The sequence below is a fragment of the Elephantulus edwardii genome, unplaced genomic scaffold, assembly GCF_000299155.1.
Source record: "Elephantulus edwardii isolate Elephantulus edwardi_28Jun2011 unplaced genomic scaffold, EleEdw1.0 scaffold00052, whole genome shotgun sequence".
In the NCBI taxonomy this organism is placed as follows: Eukaryota; Metazoa; Chordata; class Mammalia; order Macroscelidea; family Macroscelididae; genus Elephantulus; species Elephantulus edwardii.
Genome location: NW_006399802.1, coordinates 3217343 through 3243013, shown reverse-complemented (window position 1 = coordinate 3243013; position 25671 = coordinate 3217343). Strand labels below are relative to the sequence as shown.

Here is a 25671-nt window from a genome sequence, read left to right as displayed (position 1 = left end):
CAGATGTTTATCTGAAGTCACATGGTGATTTTTCTGTGGTGATAGGACCTAGATATCCTGAATACAGCTCACCTGGACTCACCTGCCCATGGGGACACTGTGTGATGTGAAAGATGGTGACAGAAAACCTGAAAAACAAAGACAGAACATGGGGCACTTGGTTTTCCTTCCCAGCACGGTACCAGGAGCAGCCGCTATGAAAGTCGCTCAGGCCCTACCATCTTGAACAACCTTGCCCATGTCTGCCATGTTGGGAGGGCTCGTTGCCAGGACTCAGTGTTCATGTTTGTATCCCCCTTGATTCATCTCACAACCTCTCTGTAAATATGCAGATGATAGAGAAGGAAGGTCCTACAGATCTGAGCCTTCTTTCTCTCCTGGTCCATGTGGGGAGCTGGGAGTCCAGCGAGGGAACAGAGTGAGTCCTGAGTCGCACACAGAAGCATGGGCAGAGCAAGAGCTAAGACCAGGGTCTCCTGACTCTGGCCATGGTTTTCCTGTTTCTAACATCTCCATAAATGTTGTATCCGAGTAATGTGCTTCAGTACATTTTACTCTTGCTTAACACTCATTCCCGGGCACAGTCACACCTGAGTCTGACTCTCCTTGTACCCGGCAACTGAATGATTCCTACCACCCTTCCTGTTCTTGTTAAGAAACTTGCCAGAACCCAAGGAGGTGAACTTAGTCCACCCATAACCCTGAGTGCCTTCTCTTTTAATTTTGTATAAGTCATTTCTGTCTGGGGTGATGACAATAGTAATGGCTGTACAACACTGTGAAGGTACTGAATATCATAGAATTATATACTTAAAAATGGATAAATTATTTACACTTAAAATGCTAAATTTTGTGTTCTATGTTTCACTATAATAAAAATTTTATATTCTATATATATATTTTTTTAAATATGAAACGCTCCACAAATTTGCATGTCATCCTTGTGCTTTGGCCATGCTAATCTCCTCTGTATTGTTCCAATTTTAGTATATGTGCTGCCAAAGCAAGCACATATTCTATATATTTTACAGGCAGTTCTGGTAGGCTAGTGGCAAGAAGCTGTGCTACAATCCCAAAGGCATGTGGTTCGAGGCCACCAGCTGCTCCACAGGAGAAGGATGGGCAATCTCCTACCATGTAATTAACTGCCTCTGGAAACCCATCAGAAGGTCAGCTTTGAGTCAGTTCTGACTCTACGGTACCCAACAACAACATAAATGTTTATCTTCATATATATATAAATGAGATATTTATATATATAAATGTTTATCTTGTGAGAGAGCTCTAGTGCCCTAGTGAGTAAGGGGTTGTGCACCAACCCAAGGGAGGAGGTTCAAATACCCCAGCTGCTTTGTGAGACAAAGATGGACAATCACCTCCTGTTAGACTAAGAGCCTCTAAAGACCCGCTTAGAGGGTGAGCTATGACTTGCTTCCCACTTGACAGCAATAAGTGAATGTTGTTGTTGTTAAGTTGTTAAGTGCTGTTGAGTCGTAGATGACTCATAGCAAGCCTATGAACGAAAGACCTGAACACTTGTATAACTTTCATTGTTTCTCCAAGTTCCTAGGGTTTCCAGAGGCAAGCTATTATGGAAGTGTATGCCACTCCTGCTTCCAAGCTTGTTTTAATCGGGGAGCTCCACCAAATACTGTCCACCATCGGTAACCATTATCACACTGGACATATCAGTGTCACAGTGTTTAGCATCACAGCAACCATGAGTTACCGCTGTACAGCAAATGGACAGACCAGTGCTATACCACTTAGAAGAATGTTTGACCAAAACCAATTTAAACCAGGCCTGAAGGCCACAGATTAAAATCACCCACCTTTGACTTGGTAGCATCACTTTCTATCCACCAGGCCCACAGAGCTCTCTCTATGTTGGTGGTGGTGTTGTTAAGTGCTATCGAGTCAATAAGTGATATATTTTACCACAATAAAAATTAAATGTAAAAGGGAAAAAAATTACTTACATATTTTGGAACTGTAACTATTGATGTGTGGCAACATAGCCATTTCTTATGACCCACCTGCCACTTGACCTTGACTGATTATGGTGGCCCCATGCACTGCCCCATTAAAAAAAATGCTAAATGGGAAGTTGGCTTAGCAAGGGGCTTGGGTACCTAGAAATGAGCTCAGAGGTTGAAGAGTAGACTAGCCTGTGTGTTCATGGTTAACCACCTCTGTGTCAGATTTGAGCCAGGTGCTGAGACCATATGAAGAACAAGAAGTGCTCAGCCTGGTAGAGGCCATGGTGCCCATAGATGGGCGCATATTTATCACTAGACTGTGGAGAGGTGGAAAGATGATCTACACGAGGAATAACAACATATAGACAAAGTCACTAGAATATGATCCTTGAAGCTCTGTCTTGTTTTCTGGTGTAGTCCTTGGTGTGTGTGAGGATATAATAGTTGAGTGGTGTAATTGTTGAGTGAATAAGTGGTTGGATGAATGAATGTAGAGACTTATATGACTGGAGGTGTGTGCTAGAGACGAGGAAGGAATACAAAGACAAGGAAGTCAGATTCGGATGGGTCCTGAATTCCAAGCCAAAGCTAGGTAGACTTTCTTCTGGGCCCCAAGGTAAGCTATGGCAGTGTTGAGGAGAAGCAAACAACTAGGATCACACAGATTTCTTTTTCTAGATTTGTATTTCCTAAGGAAGGCCTTCAGGAGATGCCTTGTGTTGGAGGTGGAGGCAAATGTTGGCCCTTCTTTTCCCTCGAATGCAGGCATAAGAAGGGACTGCACTGAGACCAGTCTCCCTGTCCACCAGGGGCTTCAGGCTCCCCTTCTGGGCAAAGATGTCTTTCTCTTTGAGCTTGAAGGTCACTTCCACCCTTCTTTTGTCAGAGTTCAGTCATGGTCAAAGAGCTGTGAGAGGCAGGCAAAGCCCATCTTACCACATCAGAGAGTAGCTGAAGCCGAGGATGGCACTGACCAGGCGGAACTCCGATGAGAGGCAGGCAAAGAAGGGAAAGTGGGACAAACCCACTTCGATGCCTCCAATCAGAAGCACAAAGGCTGCAGAAGAGAGGGGCAGAGAGGCAGTGAGTTCCCTTCCTCCTGGGCCCAAGGGAGTCCTGAGTGGCTGGAGGCTTCCTGCTCCTTAAACTATCCCAGAATAGAGAAGGAAAACTTCCACAGTGGTTTTATTGCATGAAGAGAATGTTGTTGTTGTTGTTAAGTGCCATTGAGTCACAGGCTCATAGCGACCATATGAAGAGAATACTGCTTAAAAAATCTTACAGACATTGGATTAAAAAAACCCAAACAGTAGATCAGACTCATTTACAAATACTAATTAAAAAATCTTAAAATATCAGCAAAAAGAATCTAAGAATATGATGTTATTGTTGTTGTGTTGTTGTTAGATGCCATTGAGTGTGAGGTGACTCATAGCAAATCTGTTCACGGCAAACCTAAACCTTGCCCAATCCTGTACCGTCCTCACAACCTCCACTGTACTCAAGTTCATTACACGGTCACTGTATCTGTTCATTTCATTGGGAGTCTTCCTCTCCTTTGCTGACCCTCCACCTTTCCAAGCATAGTGTGCTTTTCCCAGCACCACCTCGTCCTAATAACGTATCCAAAGCACACGAGACAGCTTCACCATCTTTGCCTGTAAGAAGCACCTGCTGTACGTCCCAGACAGAGTAGGAAATAGAATAATTTTAACTCATTTATTTTAGAAATAGAGATTCAATCTGAGGAAATCCATTCATAGGATCCATCATATGAACAAAATTAAGGGGGAAAATGATCTGATCATCTTCAGAGAGATGTATATTTCATTACCTTGATTTTGGTGATGGTTTCATGGGTGTACATATGTTAAATTATATACTTTTAAGGGGTGTTGTTGTTTGGTGCCATCGAGTTGTAGACGACTCATAGCGACCCTATGAACGAAAGGCCTGAGCATTGTTCATAGGGTTTCCGGAAGCAAGCCTTTTCGGAAGTGGATGCTGCTACTGCTTCCAGGCTACTTTTGTATACTTTTAAGGGATGTAGAATGGTTTTAATTTGCTTTTCTCAATTTTAATGAGGTGTTTATAAGTATTTGATCATAGAGGCTTAGTGCACATGAGAAAGATTGGGACTGTACAGACTTAGGAGCCATTGAGTAAGGGATGGTTGGACTTAAGTGTTGGAGTTTCTTTCTTATGAAGAATATCAGATGTGGGGAAAGAAGAATCTTAGACCAGGGATCATAGATATGTTATTCATAGGAATGCCTCCTTGATATCAGGAAGGCAACCGTGGTTGTGATGTAAGAGAGATTTGGGCGTAGTTAAGAAGAACCTATTTTCTGATCCTTTTTTGCATCATGTATTAAGAACATCTGAATCTAACTGAGGGAGTGCCTCACAAACAAAATTTGTGGCTCTGTGAGCTAAGCATTGACCTTGAACAAAGAATAAGCCAAGAAGAACATTGTCAGTCACACAGTTTACCCCTGATCCCAGTTAAATCCATGGAGCAAGAATTCCCATGGTGCAATTTCCCACAGATGAGAGGCAACCCTTGTACCTTGGGCCCACTGCGGGACCTGCAGGGGCTGGTAGCCTTCTGAGAATAAGAACATGATCTTATTGGCTGTAGCCCCAAAGGCGATTCCATAAGACCATCGATTACTAAATGTGCCCACGAAGTCCAGAGGCCTGTGAATAAGAAGAACGTTTGTCTATGAGACCAAAAGATGGCTCTGAAATAGTCTCACAGTTCCCCTTCAAAACAGCAATCCCATCCTGAGATAAAGTTATTAGATAGTTAATCACTAGGTTCAATGGAGATTTCCTGCGGTGCTGGACTAGGTGCTATCCATGGCTCACAGGTACCAAAGTGAGGAAGACAAAAATACTTGTCCTTTGGAAGCTTCTAGTTTAGTAGAAGACACAGGCAAGGACATCAATAACTATGACATAAAAGGAGCTCTGGTGACCTAGTGGCAAGAATGCAATTCCAAAGGCACGGGGTTCAAGGCCACCAACCACTCTAGAAGGATGGGTAGTCTCCTCCTGTATGATTAACTGCCTCAAAAATGGATCGATTCTGACTCTGTGGTACACAACAACAAAGCAAGACAGAGGTCAATCTGTAAGAAACACAAGCAGTAAATCTTGAGAGCCCAGAGAAAGGAATGCATCCCAGGCAGGTTTGGGGGACTTAGCTACTTTCTGGGAGATTTATTCCTCCCATTTTCCCTGACAAAGTTTCGGGTGCCTGTGGTTCTGTTGGTACCATGTGACTGTATCTTCTTGGCCACAGCTGATTGAACTCCAGATGCCCACCTAATTTTGGATGAGGCATTCAGACACATGTCTGGTATTTTTAATTTCTAATGCTGAGAATCTGAACCAGTTCTCTGTAAGGTTCTGGTTTGTAAAGTCATGCCAAGTTGGTTTCTAACCAATACGAGGAGCAAGCTGAGGTTATAAGAAAGCAAAGATCCTAGATCAGAAAACAAAGTCATTTAGAGAGGAAAATGGGGAAACGATACTAAAAGGGCTCTGATGACACTAAGGAAGAAAAAAAAAATATCCTACAAACACTCCTCTCAAAAACCCTAGCTTTCATGAGGCCTGTCTTGCTGGTTTCCATGACATCCATGTAATGTTCTAAAGGATGCATCCTTCCCCCCCCCCTGCCCCCTGCTTAATGTGAACAATCTTGAGCATATACCTGTTTCTTGTAAGCAAAAGATTTGACTCAGAGTAAATTGCATTTGGGAAAAAGAGAAAAGGCTTCTCTAAGGAAGTGGTATTTGAGTTCTTGAAAAAAGAACTGAGGATGGTAGTGGGGAGGAAGAGCAAAGAATTGCAGGGCAGGACCTGGGAAGCAGGCTCTGGTTATCTTTCTCATCACTTGCCCTTCAACTTTAAGGCTCAGTTCAAGGAGCACCTCTTCTGAGAATCCTTCCTGGTGGCCATTCCCAGCCAGGCACACTCATCACATTCTTTGTGTCCTCTCAGTACTAAGTTCATGTCCCTGTTTCTGCACATCTCCTTTTGTGCTACTGCTTGCTTAACAAACGATCAGCTCCTCTGGGATGGGAGTTTAGGGCAGTGCTGTGCTGAGTCAGTGTGAAGGATGTATTTGAGGGAATGCATTTTAATGAATTGCTGTGAATTCTAGTCAGAATTTCAGATGTAGTACCACTGAACCCCAGATCAACTCACACGATGATGCCAAAATGGTTCCTCAGGAGGTAAGAAGGGTCAGCTCTCTGGCCACAATGGCCTCTTCTTTGGAGGAAGGACAAGATCAAAATAATGAAAAACTATAGGAAGAAAAGAGGGGAAGATCAGTAGGAATATCAACCCTCTGCACAGACCTCACTAAAAAAGATGTATGTAAAAAGAGCTCTCAAAACGTCTCTGAGTCCTCTAACTCCGGGGTCTGTGTTTCTCATGGTTCTGTTTAAGGACCACCCCTCTTCTTACCTGACCCTTTCTTTTTATGTGATGTCACTCATGCCCACACGGTTAATAGCCACATATCCAAATGCAGAAAACTCACAAACCTGAACCTCCAGCTCTGACCTTGCCCATGAGCTCTAAAACCATATATCTCACTACATAGTTAACATTTCCTTTTGAGGTGTTGAAGCTCTCTCAAGCTCAGTGTAGCGGGTATGAGGCTTATTATTTTCCTGCCTGGTCTGTTCCTTCATCTACCCAGACTTAGATAACTCGATTTCCGTGACTAATAAGTGGCAGGGAATACCATTCTTCTAGATGTGCAAGTCAGAAGCCTAAGAGTCATTATCAACCTCTTCCTCTCCCCACTCCTTTCTATGCAACCCAACACAAAGCTATTGCATGTCCTTTTAGCCTCCTGGCTGTCTGTCTCAAGCTGAGTGCCATCCTCTAGCCTGAGCTAAAATCATCTCTCACCCAGACTCTTCAACAGTCTTCTGACTGATTTCCTTGCCTCCTCCCTTGGCTTCCCATTGTGCTTACTGAGTACAGTTCGCAGGACTCTGCCCAGCCTTGTCTGTTTCCTCTCTGGTTTTCTCCTGGCACCTCACACCTGTGTTACCCCCTCTCTCTACAGAGCTGGGACATGGGCTTTCACATCTGCCTGGAAATACTCTTTATTTCTCCTTTTGCCCAGTTAACTCCAAAATCTTCCTACAGATGTAATTCCATCATGACTTCCTTGAAAAAAGTCTTTTTTAGACTTTCCTAAAAGCCAGTGTCCCTGACACCTAGACTCTTGAAAATCCTCTTTCCAGACCACTGGCTATGTATTTGATACATAATATAGGTGAACAAGTCAAGATTTTAGAAGGAACCTCTACTCCCTGACCTATTTCATTCTCTTTGGGAGCCTTGTAGGAGCAACCCAAATAGAAAGCAAAAACCGTGTGTTATTTTCAACTCCTCCCTCTCTGCAATCTCCTCTATGCAACCCAACACCAGTTCTGTTCTTTTAACCTTCTGAATGTCTCAAGTTGACCACTATCTTCTGTGGTTGTTATGCACCTTCAAGTTGGAATCTACTCATAGCTTCCCCTTCAGCTGGGTTTTATTTCCTCCCCTCCCACTGATTTTTTTTTAATTTTATACTAGTTTATTTATAAAATTCAAATACTTATTTTTGAGAACAGATTCTTTCCATTTCCCTCACCTCTCCCCATCAAATTGTACAACCCCATGATTAATCCTCCCCTCCCCCTGCACATCCTCCTCCCTCTGCTTCCACCCTCCCTCACCCCTCTTGGATCCTTATACTTACTGTACAATAATGGTTTTATATAATATGTATGTAAAATAGTACAACCACTCTGGAAGGCAGTTTAGTGTTTCCTCAAAAAGCCGAACATAGAAATTCCATATGACCCAGCTATTCCACTATTTGGAATATACCCGGAGAAAATGAGAACTGAGGCACGAATGGAGATTTGTACACCAGTGTTCATAGCAGCATTATTTCAGCTGGTTTTTAAAGGTGGTAAATTGCACAGAAGGATATTGCTCATTTTTCTGCCAAGAAGCAGCTGTTGGATCCAATCTGTGTACCTTTTTGTTGAGAGCACAACTCCTTTACCACTAGGCCCCCAGAGTTCCCACTGTCCTCTTTGTTGTTCATTGCTGTTGTGTGACATTGAGTTGGAACCAACCCATAGCAAGTTTTCAGAGGATGAGCTAAAATCACCTCTATGTCAGACCTCTTCCGTTCCCCCTTCACTTCTCCCATACCTTTACTTACTGATGGGATGAGGGAGTAATGGAGGAAGAGCTCCATGTCTACTGAGCCGACACAGGTGCTGTTTAGCTGTCTGGTTCTGGAGAGGGGGGAAAAAGCAAAATTCACACCATTGGTCACTGTGTTGTTTATTACTAAGTGTCATACTCAGGACCCTCGTTTGTGACCCAAGAAGACCACTGCATGTTTAACTTTATTTTAAACTGTATTTTCTCAGAGGCAGTACTGTTCCCTTGTGATAGAACCTCCCCATGTAGATAAATCAACTTTCCTATTTCTTTTTCTAGTCAACCTCCTTGCTGACTGGGACTAATCCCTTCATTTCATGATGCCACAGGCAGAGTAGAGTTGCCATAGGCCCAGAGCTAATAGCAGTCTTTGAGGGAAGGCTTATTTACCAAAAAATAACCTCCTTTTAAGAATTTTACAAAAGCGTTTGGTCATGTAAGCACATAACTAAGGTCCCTTGAACCTTCTCAGGGCTTAGAGAGAAGCTTGCACAAATGAGGGGACTTGAGACTTAAGCTTCATTAACTTCAAAGGGAATCAGGGCATCTCCCTTGATGAAAAAAATGCTATGTAAAATTCTCAAACCAGTATATTTCCTACAGATATGAAGGAAAGAAAGTTTAATCACTTCAACAAATGGGCAGATAAGAAACAAATGAAGCAAAGGTTAAAAGAGAAACACTACAAGAAGAAAAATATCTCAAGGTTATTAAAGCCACCAACAGATAATCAAGACACCCTTCAAAAAGAAATATTGGAGGAAATACTCAAATGATAAAAAAGATGAATCTATGAAGACAAAGAATAATTTAAAGGTACAATGAACAGAAACTTTAGCACAATTTTTTACTTAGAAATAATCCATTGTTTTTAGGAAAGTTACTTGAAATGCCAGTTTTGAACTAAAATGCAGATGACATCATTCCACATGGTGGGAAGAGACTTGGAGGGCAAAATAAATGAAATGATTATCAGGTCCTCATATTCAAGAAGATAAGTAAATTGGTTTTTATCTCTTCCTAGACTTTATAAGAAAAATAGAATTCTGTGTAAGCATGTCAAAAATCCACACTAACTACCCGAGGAAAGAAATAGAAAACTCTCAAACGAGTACACTGCAGACTGTGTGTGAAAATGAGAAAGTGCAATCACTTCAGCACCAGATAAGAAAAAAAATGAAACTAAGATTAAGAAACAAGACAAAAGGAAAAACATCCCAAGAGTATTAAATCACTGACAAAGAAATATAATTGTTTGATAGATACTTAAGATTTCAATTAGTACAAGTTAGAAACTGGTATTTTTTTTCCTTATTAAATTGGGAAATAAGAATGCTACCTGGCATTATTGGCATTTAGAATAAATTAGTATACATTAACTAGTAATCCTGGTATGAGCAGGTGTAACCATTTTTGGCAACTTTGTATTATCTACCCAAAACCTTTAAAATGCATCAATTCCATTTCTAAGAATTCTACTTCTAAGAATATAAACTAATAATCAGAAATCTGCCTGATAATGTGCTCTAGAACACTAACATAGCTAGCTAGCTAGCTAGCTCTCTAGTTCTCTAGCTCTAGCTCTACCTCTATCTATCTCTCTCACCTGTATATTTAATATTCTAAATGTAATATATGGTCATTGCAAGACATTTTCAAAAAATTTGTTATTTGTTGTTTGTTGTTATATGTTGTTATTAGGTTCCATCAAGTCAGCTACAACTCACAGTGTCCCTGTGAGCAATGGATCTGAACCTTGGCATCCTCATCACCTCTGATACACTTGAGCCCGTTGTTACGGTCTCTGTGTCAATCCAATTTGTTAAGGGTCTTCTTCTCCTTCACTGACCCTCCACCTTTCCGATCATGACATCCTTTTTCACAGACTGGTCCCTCTGAACAACATGCCCAAAATATGAGACAAAGCTTCACCATCCCTGCTTCCAGGGAGCACCCTGGTTATACTTTCTCTAAGACATATTTGTTAGGTGCCGTCAAGTTAACTAGGACTCATAACAAGAGATTGAAGACTCACCCTATCCTGTGCTATCTTTACGATCTCTGTCCTGCTTAAGTCCTTTGTGGTAGTCACTGTGTAATTCCATCTCTTTGAAGGTCGTCCTCTCTTTTACTTTGGTGGCTGAGTGGTAAGGAATTGCCCTGTGGACTCAAAGGCTCACAGTTCAAATCTACCAGCTTTCTCTGTGAGAGAAAGATGGGCATTTTCCTCCCATGGGATTTACTGCCACTGGAGAGGGTTAACTATGAGTAGGTTACAACTTGATGGTACATAACAACAAATACTTTTCTTAGGCCTGGTTCTTCCTGAAACTTTGCACAAAGGAAGTGAGATGAAGTTTCGCTTCCCCTTCCACTCTGAGGTGAATTTTTATTACCCTTCAAAACAGAGTGGTTTGTTCTTTTGATAGTCCACAGGATAGTCAATACTCTTCGCCAACACCACAATTCAAAGGTAACGATTATTCTTTGGTCTTCTTCATCTTTATGTAGCACCAACTTTCGGATGCATAGGAAGCAATTCAAAATGCCAAGGCTTGGATCAATCACACCTTAATCTTGATAGCACATTTCCGTGGTGCATCATGACTCTTGATTTCTTGACTGATGCTACCACAAGTGTTGATTATGGATTCAAGTAAATGGCAATCATTGATCATTTCAATCTTTTCTCCACCTGTCATGATGTCCAATGGTAAGGATTTTTTTCTTGATGTTAAGATGTAAAAAATTTAGATGTGTATAAAGTAGAACATGAAAGTCAGCTATTTCTAGTATATGCATTTTTTTTAGTATATTCATTTTTAAGTTACATGGAGTCCCTGGGTGGTGCGAACAGTTTAAGCTAGACTGCTAGCCAAAAGGGAGGAGATTCAGTGCACTCAGTGGTACCGTGGAAGAAAGAGCTGATATTTATTTCTAAAAGATCATGGCCATTAAAACTCTGTGAAGAGCAGATTACTGTGACACACACAGGGTCACCAAAAGTTGGAACTGTCTCCTTGGAAACTGGTGTTTCCCTCCCTCTTCTTTCCTTTATATATATACACTTTATATATAATGTGTATATACTTTATATATAATGTGTATATACACATTGTGTAAGTTTTATATATACACATATATTAATATGTATAGTACAGGTGTTTTATACACACACGCACACACACAGAGTCTAGGATATATACACACATACATATTGCATAGGGGCCTAGTGGTAAGAAGCTGTGCTGTAATCCAGCTGCTCAAATCCACCAGCTGCTCTGTGGGAGAAGAATGAGCCATCTTGTTCCATGTGATTAACTGCCTCTGAAAATCTGCTGGGGGGTCAGCTATGGATCAGTTCCTACTTGATGGTATATGACAACAACAACAACACCACAGGTTTTTACACACACACATATTGTATAGGTTATATATATATATACACACACACACACATTGTATAAGATCATAGTATAGTATAGTATAGTATAGAATAGATTAATGATGGCTTAGAAATGTGTTTACACTAAAAGTGGTCTCTAATTTGTGAGGTATTGGAGATACAATGAACTGTACTTAAGACCATCTTCTGTTGTTGCACGTCTTCCTATGATTCCTGCACTTCTATGTAAATAATGCCTGCCTTGCATGTTTACCAATCATGCCTTCCTGCTCTGAGGTATATTTGTACATGCTTCTTAGCCAATATTTTTTCCCAGTTAGCAACACTTTAAAAAATACTGCTAAGAAGTGAGAGCCATGGTTAGCAACCAAACGCAGAGTGTGGTTAGCAAACAAAGCCAGAAAGTGTGTGTTGTTTACATACAAATATAGTCATATACGGCAACATGAAATTTCTGGTGTTATCAGTCTCAGATGGTCAATTTTATAATTTATTGTTCAAAACATTTCTAGCTTTAAAAAGATACTTATTATAAGATGCAATGTGATGAAAACGAAAAGATTATTTGACTTATATCTAAATCAACTTCTGACAGAGTTGTCTGACTGGTAACTCTGCCTGAAGTCAGAAACTGCCCGTTTACTGCTAAGTGAAAAGAAAACAAAAAAAAATGGATAATACAATATGATCCCAAGTCGTTAAACTTGTTGACAGTTGGTCAGTTCTGACTCACAGCGGTCCTATAGGATTCTTATAAGGTTTCTAGGGTTGTAATCTTTACAGAAGCAGACCGCCATGTCTTTTTCCTGTGGAAGGGTCTGGTGAGTTCAAGTAGCCAACATTTGAGTTAGCAGTGAGCACTTAACCAATGCATGACTTCGGAATGGTGAAATTGGAAGTTATTCTATTCTGTCTGTGGTTATTTTCTGAAATTTTCAAGTACAGTACAATACAGATGTGTTGCTTGAGCTGACCTGTTCTCCCTACCCCCTCCTGCTTAGAACACCTGACACCAAGTGTTGCTGTTATTATGTGTCATCGAGTCACTTGCAACTCATAGCAACCCTATGCACAAGAGCCCTAAATCCTGTTCTATCCTGTGCCAACTTCACTGTCTCCCACACACCTACTCCCACTATCTCAATCACTGAATCAATCCATCTCATCGAGTGTCTTCCTCTCCTGTGCTGTCCCTCCACTCTCCATGATGTCCCTCTCCAAGGACTGGTCCCTCCTTGCAACATGCCCAAAGTTTGTCAGACAAAGCTTCAGAATCCTTGACTCCAAGGAGCATTCTGGTTTCACCTTCTTCAGGACAAACCTGTTTGTTCTCCTAGCCGTCCTTGGTATATTCCACACTCTTCTCCAGCATCACAGCTCAAAAGCATCAATTCTCTTTCTATCCTCCCTAGTCACTGTCTAGCTCTCCTATGCATAGCACACAATTGCCCAGATCAGGTGTACCTTAATCTCCAGCCTGACGTCGTTGCTCTTCAGTTGTCTCTGACAGCTGACCCCAAGGCAACTCATCTCTTGATTTCCTGGCTGCTGGTACCAAGAGTGTTTACTGCAGAGCCACAGTCAACTAAGCAAACTAAAACTGTTAACAATCTCAATCTCTTCACCATCCATTCTGATGCTGACACCAAGTAGCAGGCAGTAAACACATGAATGAATAAATGAATGAATGAATGACTGCTTTTGTTATCAGAGACAAGACTGAATGTTGTCCCACAGCACTAAAATGCCATTCTACAGGGAGACATACATGAAATCAGCCTACAGTCAGAATACGCAAGGTTTGTTCCATGCTGATCTAAACATTACAAATCTCTCATTGTTGTTATTGTTAGGTCCTGTTGAGTCAACAATGACTCATAGCCAACTTGTGAATCATGATTTGAACCTTGCTGTATCCTGTGCCATCCTCACCATCTCTGATATGTTAAGGCCACTGATACAGTCATTGACTCAATCCACCTTGTTGGGGGTCTTCCTCTCTTTCTCTGACCCTCCAGCCTCCCCAGGAGAAGATGAGGTATTTTTCCAAGGATTGGCCCCTCCTGACAACAGGCCCAAAGTCTGTGAGATGAAGTTTCACCATCTTCGCCTCTAAGGAGCACCCTGGTTGTATCTCCTCCAAGACAGACTTGTTTGTTCTTTCGGCATCTACAGGATCCTTTCATTGTTGTTGTTGTTGTTGTTGTTATGTGCTGTCGAGTTGTTTGCGACTCATAGCGACCCTATGCACAACAGCCCTAAACCCTGCTCTATCCTGCGCCAACCGCACTGCCTCTGACACCCCTATCCCGATTACCCCAGTCACCGAATCAATCCACCTCATAGAGGGTCTTCCCCTCCTGCGCTGTCCCTCCACCCTCCCAAGCATGATGTCCCTCTCCAAGGACCCGTCCCTCCTGGCAACATGTCCAAAGTATGTCAGACGAAGCCCCAGAATCCTTGCCTCCAAGGAGTAGCTTAGTTTAATCCTCTCCAAGATGAATCTGTTTGTTTTCCTGGCAGTCCATGGTACATTCAGTACTCTTCTCCAGCACCACAGCTCAAAGGTATCAACTTTCCTTCTGTCCTCCCTAGTCACTGTCCAACTCTCTGATGCATAACAAGTGATTGCAAAGACCATGGCCTGTATCAGGCGCACCTTAGTGTCCAGAGAGACACCGTTGCTCCTGAGTACTTTAGAGAGGTCCCTAACAGCAGACTTTCATTAGGTTAAAAAAATTTGCTTTGAAAAGTCAAAACATTTGAAGACCAGTACAAAGAAAGACAGACAGCTGCTTTGTTTAGAGTGTAGCTTCTCTACATTCTCAGCTTCCTTCCTTAACACGCTACTCTCCTAAGCAGATCATCTACTTAGGGCTCTCTGTGCCCCCAAAGTCCTGCTTCCTTTGGCCCTTAATATCATCATTCTATAGTAATAGCTTTTGGAAGCAGGAGTGGCAGCCACTAAATAACATGCCTCTGGAAATTCTATGCACTTTGCTAAGTGTCAATAGTTGTAGAGGGGCTTCAGGCCTTTTGTTCAGAGAGTTGCTATGAGTCATGCTTGACTCGAAGGCAATCAACAACAACATAATATTTTAAGGAGTGCTAATGACACAGTGCATAAATTTTTGGCTGCTAATTGAAAGGTCAATGGTTCAAACCCATCAGCAGGTGCATAGAAGAAAAGTCCCGGAGATTTGGTCCTCTACTCTCATAAAAATGTACAGCCTAGAAAATGATATGGAACAGTTCTACACTGTCCTGTAGGGTCACTCTAAGTCAGAATAGATTCTACAGCACACTACAACAGCATAGAAATAAGTGAACTGTGTGACAATAACTTTCATTGGTTAACGAGACTGTATTGTGTGTCACTGAGTCTTACCTCTATCTTATATTGTCTAATTTAACTTTTGTAAGAATCCTGTGAGGTAGGTTGTATTATTCCCTTTTTACAATGAGGAAAAAGAAACCTCAAGAGGTTTAATGACTTGGCCAGCAGGAGGAGAAGCTGTAGCGAGGCAGGCTCCATAGCATGTTATCATCCTGCTGCCCCAGAGATTGGCTCACGTGAGTGCTCAGAGCTCCTAGAGTTCCCTGACCTTTCTGGCTATCTCTGACTCATCTCTCACTCCCAGAGTCCAACCCCTCAGTGCCTGGCACAGGAAGGCTTAAGCAACGCTGATTAAATACAGTGGAAACATCCCTCTCGAAACTCAAGTCCCAAGAGGGGCAATGACCAGCCAACATCATGAAACCTGGATGATTTCAGATTTAGCTCAATGTGTTCATTGAGCAGCCTGGTGGCTAACGTGTGGGCAGCAGAAGAAAATGTTCTCACTGCTTAATGCAGAAAGAGGAGGAGGGAAAAGGAGGAGCTTGGTGTGTGTGTGTGTGTTTGAGAGACACAGAGAGGTTTGCTCTGTATGGATGTCCTTATAGTACAACAGCTTCTGGCAATACCCTGTGGGGTTTCTGATTCTGGACCAGCCCTGATCTGCGTTTATGAGTTTCATGAATCTCCTAGTTCACACAGCCTTCCTAGAATCCTGCCTTGGAGTTCTGAGGTAGACAGATGAGTGTGCTGATGCTGGCATGCACCAGCTTGGGAGACTTCACAGTCAAATTATCTGGAATACTACAAGGCCAATATTCAATAAAAACATTGTTAAAATCAGATTTTAAAAATTTACAACGAGGTAAGGCACTTAAAAAAAAACCAAAGGGAATAAAAACTCCACTCACTCCATCACTACCTAATTACTTTGTTACCTGTTAGTATGATCTATTATTTCCCTCTATTGTATCTGCATAGGAATGCATTGGAATGGTGTCTTATTGAGTATCTCTTCCTAATTCCAGTCTCAGAGACATCACATTGATAGTTTTAAATTAGCTATCACAGGAGCATTTACACCACAGAAATTGGCAAACACTCTACAAATCAGGAAACTCTGGAGCTGTGATCTGTAGTGAGTTGTATGGAGTATGTCATCGGTGGTTCACATTCACCAGAAGCTCTGCGGGAGAAATTGGGAAGTTTCCTTCCATACTGGTCATAATCTTGGAAACCTGATGGAATGTTATCATGAGTCAGAACCAATTCCATGGCATGAGTTTAAGAGTTTTACATTATGCAAATTGATGCCTGATCTATTAGGTTGAAAGCTGTCTGTAAGTGATGGAGAGTAGAAATACAGATTAAATTTAAACACACCTTGTTTGTGTCCATTACATTGTAAAAACCAAAAGAAATTGAGAAAAATATTTTCCCCAAAATTCACAAAGTCTTATTAGATTCTACAGAATTTTCCCCATCCATTCACAAATTGGTGACATTCTGATACACATCTTTGATGTTTCACATTTGTCTTATGCATGAAAAGAAATAAAATGATTAACCAACATTTGTGCCAGAACTGTATTCATTGGTCATTTGCACCCAACGATTGGGTCCAAATATAAAACTCAAAACCTCATTGCCATCAAGTTGAACTTGACTCCAAGTTGACCTTCCCATGGGTTTTGGGAGGCTGTAAATGACACGGGAGGAGATTACTGATCTTTCTTCCATGGAGTCATTGGTGTATTCCACTTTCCAGAGAGGTGTAAATTTTGAGTTGGCAACTCAACTCCCGTGGGCTCACCACCAGACCTCCTCCAGTACAAGAGTTCAGCAGAAATCAATGAAAACGTTCTATGAGAATCAATTGGTTGCATTGAATTTATAATTAAAAAGCCAATATTCTGAATATTTGCAACTCTCAAGTGATGCATTTACCTTATCAGTGTGAATGATAAAAAAGTTATGTTTTTAACAGACAATAAAGATTAGTAAACATACACACTTATTTCAGGGAGTGCTTACTACATACTTCACACAGCACACCTCTTAGCTCTGGGTGGGACCAGAATAATGAAGGGACCTAAGTGTGAAGGATAGAGGTAAATATGAATTCTACTATTAGAGAAAAGTTGAAGAAAAGACAGCACTCCACCCTCCCCTTTCTCCCTACATTCTAGTCTGTCTTTCCCCCTTACCTGTAAATGAGGAGATTGGACCAGGTAATTGTTTTCAAGACTTTGACAGTCATGGTTTCTGTCTAATACAAATTACTGTTATGACCAAACTGTAGGGGGGGGGGTGTATATGTGTGTTGGAGAGATTTACACAAAATAATACCTTTAATATGCATGGTGCCTCTAGTATCTCTAATGTGATTCCACCCGTAATCACTAAATTAAATTTACAACCCACTAATGGGTTGCAACCAGCTGTTTGAAGAAGAGCTGGCATCAGATGATTGCTAGAGGCCCAGTCATCCCTGATGGCCTCTAATTTGATGACACACTCAGAAAATATTTGTCTTTGTAGAGTTCCTAAACACCACTCACTCAGAGGTATTAACAGGGGGTGAGGTCATTTGAGAACTTTAGTTCAGGCCTTTATCACATCCTGTCAGCACTGTTGCAACAGCCTCTCTCATCTCCCTGCCCCTCCCCCAGACTCCCCAGCACTGTCCTGCCCTTCAGGCCCCTCTAGGACAGGTCACTGTAATGTTTCACATTACAGATGCAATTTTTTAAAAATCTAATATCTCCCTTTTAGATTGTGGGATTTTCAAAAGCAAAAATTATGTCTTATTCAACTTACAACCCCAGACATTTTCCCATTCACCCACCCTTTCTCCAGCTTCTGGGTTGGAAGAAAGTACATAAGAAATCTCCAAGGAAAAGAAGGAAGGAAAGAAAGAAAGACTGGAGGGAGAGAAGGAAGGCAGCCTAGTATGTTTTAGTTGGTCTTAGCTGTAATGTGTGTTTGGCCGTAACTATGACTTGGGGCATGGACCACATGGTGGACTGTATCTCTGTGTGCCTGGTTCCTGGCCCCACATCCGGCAGCAGTTGGAGCTTACTAACTAACTTCCTGGAGGATGGATGGATGGAAAGATGGAAAGCAAGCATTCCTCATGCACCTCTTGTGTACCAAGCTACAGTTATCCTTTCAACAACCATGTGAGAGAGGGAATTCTGGTGGCCTAGTGGCAAGAAGCTGTGCTGCAATCCCGAAGGCACACAGTTTGAATCCACCAGATGTTTTGCTGGAAAAGGAAGGGCAATCTCCTCCTGTGCCAGCTGAATCTGATTTGACAGTACACAGCAACAACAACAAAAGAGGGTAACAACAACCATATGAGAGAGGCACTCTCAGTAACCTGTTTCACCAATAAGGAAACTGAGACACCAATAAAGATTTTGTCCAAACTGATATAACTAGGGGAGAGGGTGGAAGAAGGATGGAAGACAAAGAGAGATATAAAGGAAAATCGCCTGCACTGTGTGCGCTTGACATGCTTTTGGTGGGGTGGTGCCCTGTCCCCACACAATGAAGACGCCCACAGCCACCTCTGGTCATGGAAGAGTGGGGACTCAGCACTGGTCATTCAGAGGCTCTCAAGTCCAGCCCTCTCTGATGTTTGTCTGCCCTAAAAGACATCACACATCCAGTGAAATGTCAAGAGATGCTTGCAAAGGTGGGAGACTCTGCTCGACAAGTCATCTTTCTGAGTCAATGAAGCCCAGTGGACATAGCCTGGCTCTGGGGCCAAGGAGAGGTGAACGTGAACAACTCCCAGCTGTATAACCAACCAGGAGTGAGCTGTGTCCTCTTCAGGCCCACACTCATCCTTAAAATGGATCTCACACGTGCCTTGAAGGGTGCAGTGAAGATCAGATGCAATGCAAGACATGTGTCTAGCATAGTCATTCAATGTGCATAGATTCCCTTCCCCACCCCTTTCCTGCTTTGGACGAGATATCATTAAAGAAAGGGGTTTCTCCTTTCATTGAGCTGAAATGGGATCTTCATTGGTTGCATTTCTATCCCTTTCAGATCCTAGTTTCTGCCCTCCCTTCTGTTCCAGTATGTTTGAATCTACTTCCTCCAGTCCACTCGGTGGCCACCTCGGTGTTGCCTCGCCTTCCTGTCCCTTTCTAGTCTCAATCCAGTATACGTCACAGTTGGCTGGTAGCATCCCTTGTCCTCCTGTGGTAGTGGGATGGCAGGAACTTCCCTGCCTTTGAGGCCACCAACCACATAATGGACTTCAGCCCTTTATCTGGTTAACAAATAGCCAGAGTGGCTGCCCAGGCCTGGCCATGACAAGTCTCCATTCCCATTCTGTTGGAAAGGTGGTCCCAGCTCCCATATCATCCTGACCATGTCTGTAGCCCTCATGTGAAGAGGTCTTAGCCAGGAGACATGGATTCAAGTATCACATCTGCAGTTAAGTATTATGACTCCTCAGGCTTAAGATATCCGTGGGTATCAACTTGGTAACTTAGAAAGTGAGAAGTTCAGACTGCTTGAAACTGACAACATACCCCACAGTCACAGTAGCAGCCAGATCGCTGTTTGAGGCTGACTTTTCGTGAGTCTGTGTTTCCACTTAGGAAACTCTGGAAAGAAGCTGTGTTGCAATCCTGAAGGCATGTGGTTTGAATCGTCAGCTGTTCTGCAAGAGAAGATGGGAAATCTCCTCCCATGCGATTCATTGCCTCTGAGGTTCCAACTCGATGGCACACAACAACAAACAACATGTCTAGCACTGGTGGCCCTACTGGCAAGGACTGTGCTACAATCCCAAAGGCTTGCAGCTTGAATCCACCAGCTGCTTCACAGGAGAAGGACGGGCAATCTCCTTCCTTGTGATTTACTGCCTCTGACAACCTACTGGAGGGTCAACCATGAGTTAATTCTGACTTGATGACACACCACCACCACAACATCTCTCTGCGAGATGGAAACTTCCTAAGGGTGAAGACTTGTCTCATTCATCTCCGTGTACCTAGCTTTTGACCTCACACCTGGTCATAGCTGGTGCTCATCAACATGTCCTAGATGGATGGATGGACAGACAGTGGCAAGTCAACATGTCTCAGAGGCACCAAGCTATGATGCCCCTTCATGAGCTGTGTTTGCTAACTGCATCCACACAACTGTGTGTAAGAGTCACTCTTAGCAACCTGTTTCATCAATGAAGAAAATGAAACCAAAAAACTGGAGAGTCATGTCCAACCCAACACAGCCAGCACGTGCAAGAGACAGCATTTGAACTCTGCAGTCTGGGTCCAGGATGACCACATGAGTAGTTCTTTCCTACCATCAGCCGCTGTGAGTCCCCAGTCATCCCACCCTATGGCAGGAGCAGCCTGAGAGCTCTTAGAACAAAGACTAAAGAACCACATTTCTTTAAAGAACTGACGATGAATGGAAATCCATTCACCAACCCAGAAACCCAGAGCCCAGGACCCCATCCCCTCTTCTGTCCGGCAATTACAAAACAGTGCCACTTCCCTCTCATTTCCAATAATTAACCACATCAGAGAAGAAAGTGATCCGGAAAATACTGGCATCCAGTATAAGTCATGCTCGACTCAAAAGTAATCAACAAGAAGTATGACTTACCTCAAATGTGACTTAAAACTCACCTTGCATTTGTAGAGAACATCTTGATGTCGAAGTGACCGCAGCTCTGGTGTGAAACTGACTGACAAATGAAGCTCTGGACTCTTTAGGGGTTGGGGGACCTGCTGGTTCTTTGCTGTAGCTTCTTCTGAAGTCCTGACTTTCTGCCTGGTCCTCTCCACAGAGCTCAATTGAAATTGGAAAAAAAAAAAGAAGACAAACATCTAGTCAAATATTTACTAGCAAAATGAAAGCGACAGTCCTCTTTCTTCCTTGTCTCAGGACACTGGCAGCTGTTCCTCCTGTCCTCTCGTTCTCATGCTGCAGAAGCAGGAACTTCTCTCCAGTCTCCCCTGGACCCAAGCTCTCCCCTTGACTTCCTGCTCGGAACCTTGGCCCTCAGGGATGTCAGAGCTCTGCCCAGCAGCTGAGGCCCCTTCCACTAGACTCTGCCTCTAGGCTGTAAATCTTTGTGGAAGTAGACTGCCCCATTTTTCTCTCGTGGAGTAGCTGATGGGTCCAAACCACCAATCTTTTGGTTAACAGACGTGAGTTTTAATAACTGAGCCACCAGAGCTGCTTCTGTATTTACTTAGGGTCTAGTTAGGTGACAAGCGACATTTAATACAGGAATTGTTAACTAGATAACATGTGACTCGCAACTGCAGGGAGCAGCTACCACCGTTAGGGCTCGGGGAACAAAGGGCAACGGGAAAAGCAGGTAGAAGGGCGTGGAAAGGCAGGCTTCTTCTGCAACCAGTGCTGCTTGGCTCCGAACTCAGAGACAGCATTGTGAGGTTGGATCATTTTGCTTTGGGAAGACTGGATGCCTGTGTCCTGTCAGCACTGTGGGAGGCCAGAGTGTCCTCTGTGCCCCCCACCACTGCTCTCTGTCAGATCTCCCAGCCTGCCCTGCACCAATGCAGTCAGCAGAGGTATAAGGAGGTGAATCTGCACACAGACTTCTGAGGCTCCCTCTCTGTGCTCTGGACCTCTGCACCACAATCCCAGCTGCCCTAGCCCTCAGCCTGATCTCTGCTCCACTTGGGCTCTACTCTTCTTCTGGGCAGCCTGGAAAAGTGTCCTGGGAATAGCTGGGGTGGGTGGGGCTCTCATGGAAGAGTTCAAATCTCTGTGCTGGATCCACACTCAGTGCTCGCAAACTGTTTTCTTCATTTTGTCCAGGTTCATAACTATCTAATGGACATCAGGCAGGAGCTTGATTCAAGCATGGCATGTTCAGTTGCATCCAATACATTGAAAGTTAGACAAGAAATAAGAATGACAGAAGAATCTATGCCTTTGAATTGTGGTGGTGATGAGTACTGAATGTCTCATGGACTGCCAAAAGAACAAACAAGTCTGTCTTGGAGAAAATGCAACCAGGGTGACCCTTTGAGGCAAAGATGATGAAACTCCTCTTTCTCATGTACTTTGGGAGTGTTATCAGGGAGACCAATCCTTGGAAAAAGATATGCTGGGAAAGGTGGAGGTTCAGAGAAAGAAAGGAAGACCTTCAACAGGATGGAATGACACAGTGACTGTAACAGTGGGCTTGAACATTTCAGAGATTGTGAGGATGGCTCAGGATCTATTCAGATCTGTTCAAGATGTTTCAGATCTTAAACAGATTCAGATTCAGATCTGTTGTTCATAGGATGTCCATGAGTCGTAGACTTGTTGGCACTTAACAACATCCTTTTTTTTTGTACCCTGGCACATTCTTTGCAAAGCAGTGTGTCTTGCCCTGTTCCTCTTGCATGGTATTGAAGGGAAATTTGCCCACATAATAACAACAATGTAGTTTCCACTCATTGCTCCACGGTATTTCATTTTCTACCCACTCCTCTTCTTGGGAGCAGCCCATTAGAGGAATGGAGACAAGGATTTCAGCCTTGAAACAGTAGTTCTTGAACAGTAGTTCAAGAATCCAGCTTCTAAACAAAAGGTCAGAGTTCTAACCCAGTACAGTAAAGGTAGCCAATTATTCCAGGGGAGGAAGATGAGGCAGCCTCCTTCTGAAAAGATGTGTAGCCTTGAGAATCCAATGGGCAGTAGTTCTCTGTCCCGTAGGGCTTCTGTGAGCTGGAGTTGACTTTATGGCTGTGGATTTCAGCCTGAGAAAAGAGTCTGAGATTCAAATCCATGGCCTGTCTCTGGAGCAGATTCAGCTAAACTCCCTTCCTCCTCTTTGCTGAAAACTCTCCAAGGACAGGGGTGGTTGTCCTCTCCTTCTATGTCATAGGGTAATTCACACCCATTTCAGCGGTTGTCGGATGTATGTGCATCCACTCTCAGCAGGTTTTAGCATCTCCTCTGAGAGGGCTGTGAGCAAAGCAGGTGGAAAGTCACGCCCATCGCTGCCCCCGAATCACTGAGGGCCTGGAAGTTCGCCACCTGCTGGATCTCACTCTCCTTCCCTGCTAAGCAAATTCAGCCCCTCCTCTCTAGAGGCTTAATCTATGGTGTTTGCACCGCTACCCAAAAGGCTGCAGTTTGTCTCATTTAGCTCCTCGCTTTTCAAGCCCTGCTTTGTTAATCTGACATTATAAATACCTCTTGCACATCATTAAGCAATCTTACATTTCTGCATCCACGTATTTACAAATATGCCATTACCCTAGACATGTACTTTATAATTTTCATTAGACATTACATTATTAACATCTCTCCATTTAATTAACCTATGACTCCTTCCTCATTTTCAGTGTTCACATAATCCTCTATTGTTGAATGTACCATAGCTAATCTAATCATTACCCATCAGTAGGCATTTAGGGGTCCAGTTTTTCCCTATAGTAACCAACCCAAGGTGAAGTCTTTGCACATAGTGACTATTTTCTCAGGATTAGTAGGAGAATACAAGAGAGTCAAGGGATGTGAGCCCTTTAAAAGCCCATTCTAGGCTTGGGTCCCATGAATATAGTGGCTATGGGGCTTCTGGTTGAAAGCAATCACTAATAAGTACAGACAGCTACACCGGGTGCTTTAACCTCGTTGTTATACTTAGTCCTCCCCACCACCTCCTTAGCCCTAATGAGCCTGAGTATTGCTGCTATTTCTCTGTAGCTGTGTATGAAGAGAGAACTGGAGTGGACCAGGTAGCTGCCTGTCTTTTACTTTAATCTGCTGTGGCCTGATTAGCTGAGAGCTGGAGAGTGAAATGGATCCAGGCTCCAGTGGGCGTTCTCCATCTTTTGGGAGTACTAAGCTGCTAATTGAAACCAGCAAGGGTTAAGTGCTAGGTTGCTAATTGCAAGGTGCCTCTCTGGGGGGAGAAAGATTTGATGATCTATTTCGATAAATATTGTTGTTAAGTGCCATCCAGTAGATTATGACTCATACCAACCCTATGAACAGTGGATGTGAAATTTACCCTGTCCTGTGTCATCCTCATAATATTTTTACACATTCAAGGCTACCATTATAATCACTATATCAATCCATCTCATCGAGGATCTTCTCTTCCTTCACTGATCCCCCACATAAAGATGACAGTCTGGAAAAATCCGGTTCTACTTTGTCATACAGGGTCACTCTAAGTCCAAATGGTGACACCTAAAGCAACAATACAGAGTTCCAGAAAGGATGGAACCAGTTTAGGGCAAATGAGGGGTAAAGGGGAAGGCAGGAAAAGTCCCTCATTAAGTCTGGCCAGTGGTCAGCAGCTCCACATAATGTCCCCCATTTCATTTGCCACACATCAAATTCTAGCAGTCATACCTCCCTTGGGTTTCTTGTTGGATTTCCTGCTGGGAATCCTGGGTTTCTCTGAAGGAACTGGGGCAGCATTGGGCAAACACACCTCCTGGAGAAGGTATGAGGGCCACAGGAATAAAGAACTGACTGTCAGAATCTGTGTCTTTCCAATATGAGTTCCTGCCAAGCCACAGACATATTGACACTTGTGTACCAGGACATCGATCAGACATCCTACCACCAAAAAAGAGACAGGAGTAGAATGTGTCATTTGGATCTGGAGTCTTTATGCTGAGAAACTCCTAGACATAGGAAAAAAACTGATGGCAAAGGCTTTTCCCCAGAGGAGAGAGAGCGAGCAAGCAGAAATATTGTAAGTGGATGGCATTAAAAGAGAACTTTATTCTCTCACCATTTACTTAGGGCACCAGCTCTTGCACTCTCCATCCATCTCTCTCTCTCCCCACCCCTCTCCCTCCTTCCCTTCCCTTCTCCCTTCTTCCGCCCTTCTTCTCCCCGCCCCCCCCCCCATGGTGTAGTATACACAGTGTATGGTGGGTCGCCATGAGTCAGAATGGACTTAGAAGCAGTAAGCTTGTTTTTCCGTTTAATTTCTTTATTAGAGGAGCCCTAGTGGTACAATGGTTAAAAGTGCTCTGCTCAGCACTTTGAACTTATTAGCCACTCCTCAGAAGAAAGATGCGGCAGTCAGCTTTGTAAGGACTACAGTTCTGGAAACCCTATGGGACAGTGTTACTCTGTCCTGTAGGGTCTCTATTAGTCAGCATTGTCTCCAGTGCAACTGTGAAAACTACTAAAGACAACAATAAAGTACTCTTCTCTTTCTGGGTGCCAGCCTTGGGTCTCCTGGCTTTATCATGGAGCCTCGGGTAAATTCTCACCCTGATTTGACCTCAGTGTTCCCCCTCAGGATTCCAGTGGATGTGTGAAAGTGGGACTTGGGACACCCGTCCTGCTTGGTGCCCTGCCTGGACCACCCCACCCCGCTTGAGCCGGAGACCGGACAGCAGCTGCCTGCCGGCACCCCGCGGTGCAAACCCGGCCAATCAGCGGCAGCGGGGCGGGCGGAGAGGCTGTGCTGCGTGCAGAACCGAGCAGAGAGAAAAGCACTGCTGTCCCAGAGCAGACCATGCCTCGCTCTCCTGCGCTTTCCCCACTGCTACTTCTGCTGCTGCTACCGCCGCTGGCCGCAGGCCTTAGGCTTCACGGCGCGGGTGGCCGGCGCCCCGAGTGCGGTCCGTGCCGGCCGGAGCTCTGCCCAGCGCCCGCGCGCTGTCCGGCTCCCGCTATCGCGGCGCGCGATGAGTGCGGCTGCTGCGCGCTCTGCCTGGGCACCG

The 25671-nt window shown here is 43.5% G+C and overlaps 2 protein-coding genes across 2 annotated transcripts in view; one reads left to right on the top strand and one right to left on the bottom strand.

Moving 5' to 3' along the window:
* LOC102862532 (stimulated by retinoic acid gene 6 protein homolog) overlaps window positions 1-25465 on the bottom strand; it is a 40986-nt gene extending 15521 nt beyond the window's left edge. Inside the window, exons 1-6 of the mRNA XM_006886960.1 lie at window positions 25317-25465; window positions 8233-8308; window positions 6198-6298; window positions 4549-4679; window positions 2916-3036; window positions 83-128 (exon numbers count right to left, since the gene is read on the bottom strand). Coding sequence (XP_006887022.1) covers window positions 83-128; window positions 2916-3036; window positions 4549-4679; window positions 6198-6298; window positions 8233-8308; window positions 25317-25465 — 624 coding nt within the window. The remainder of the gene's footprint in view (window positions 1-82; window positions 129-2915; window positions 3037-4548; window positions 4680-6197; window positions 6299-8232; window positions 8309-25316) is intronic.
* The window catches only part of IGFBPL1 (insulin-like growth factor binding protein-like 1), a 17238-nt gene continuing 17030 nt past the window's right edge, over window positions 25464-25671 (top strand). Inside the window, exon 1 of the mRNA XM_006886959.1 lies at window positions 25464-25665. Within this exon, the coding sequence (XP_006887021.1) occupies window positions 25464-25665 (202 nt within the window). The remainder of the gene's footprint in view (window positions 25666-25671) is intronic.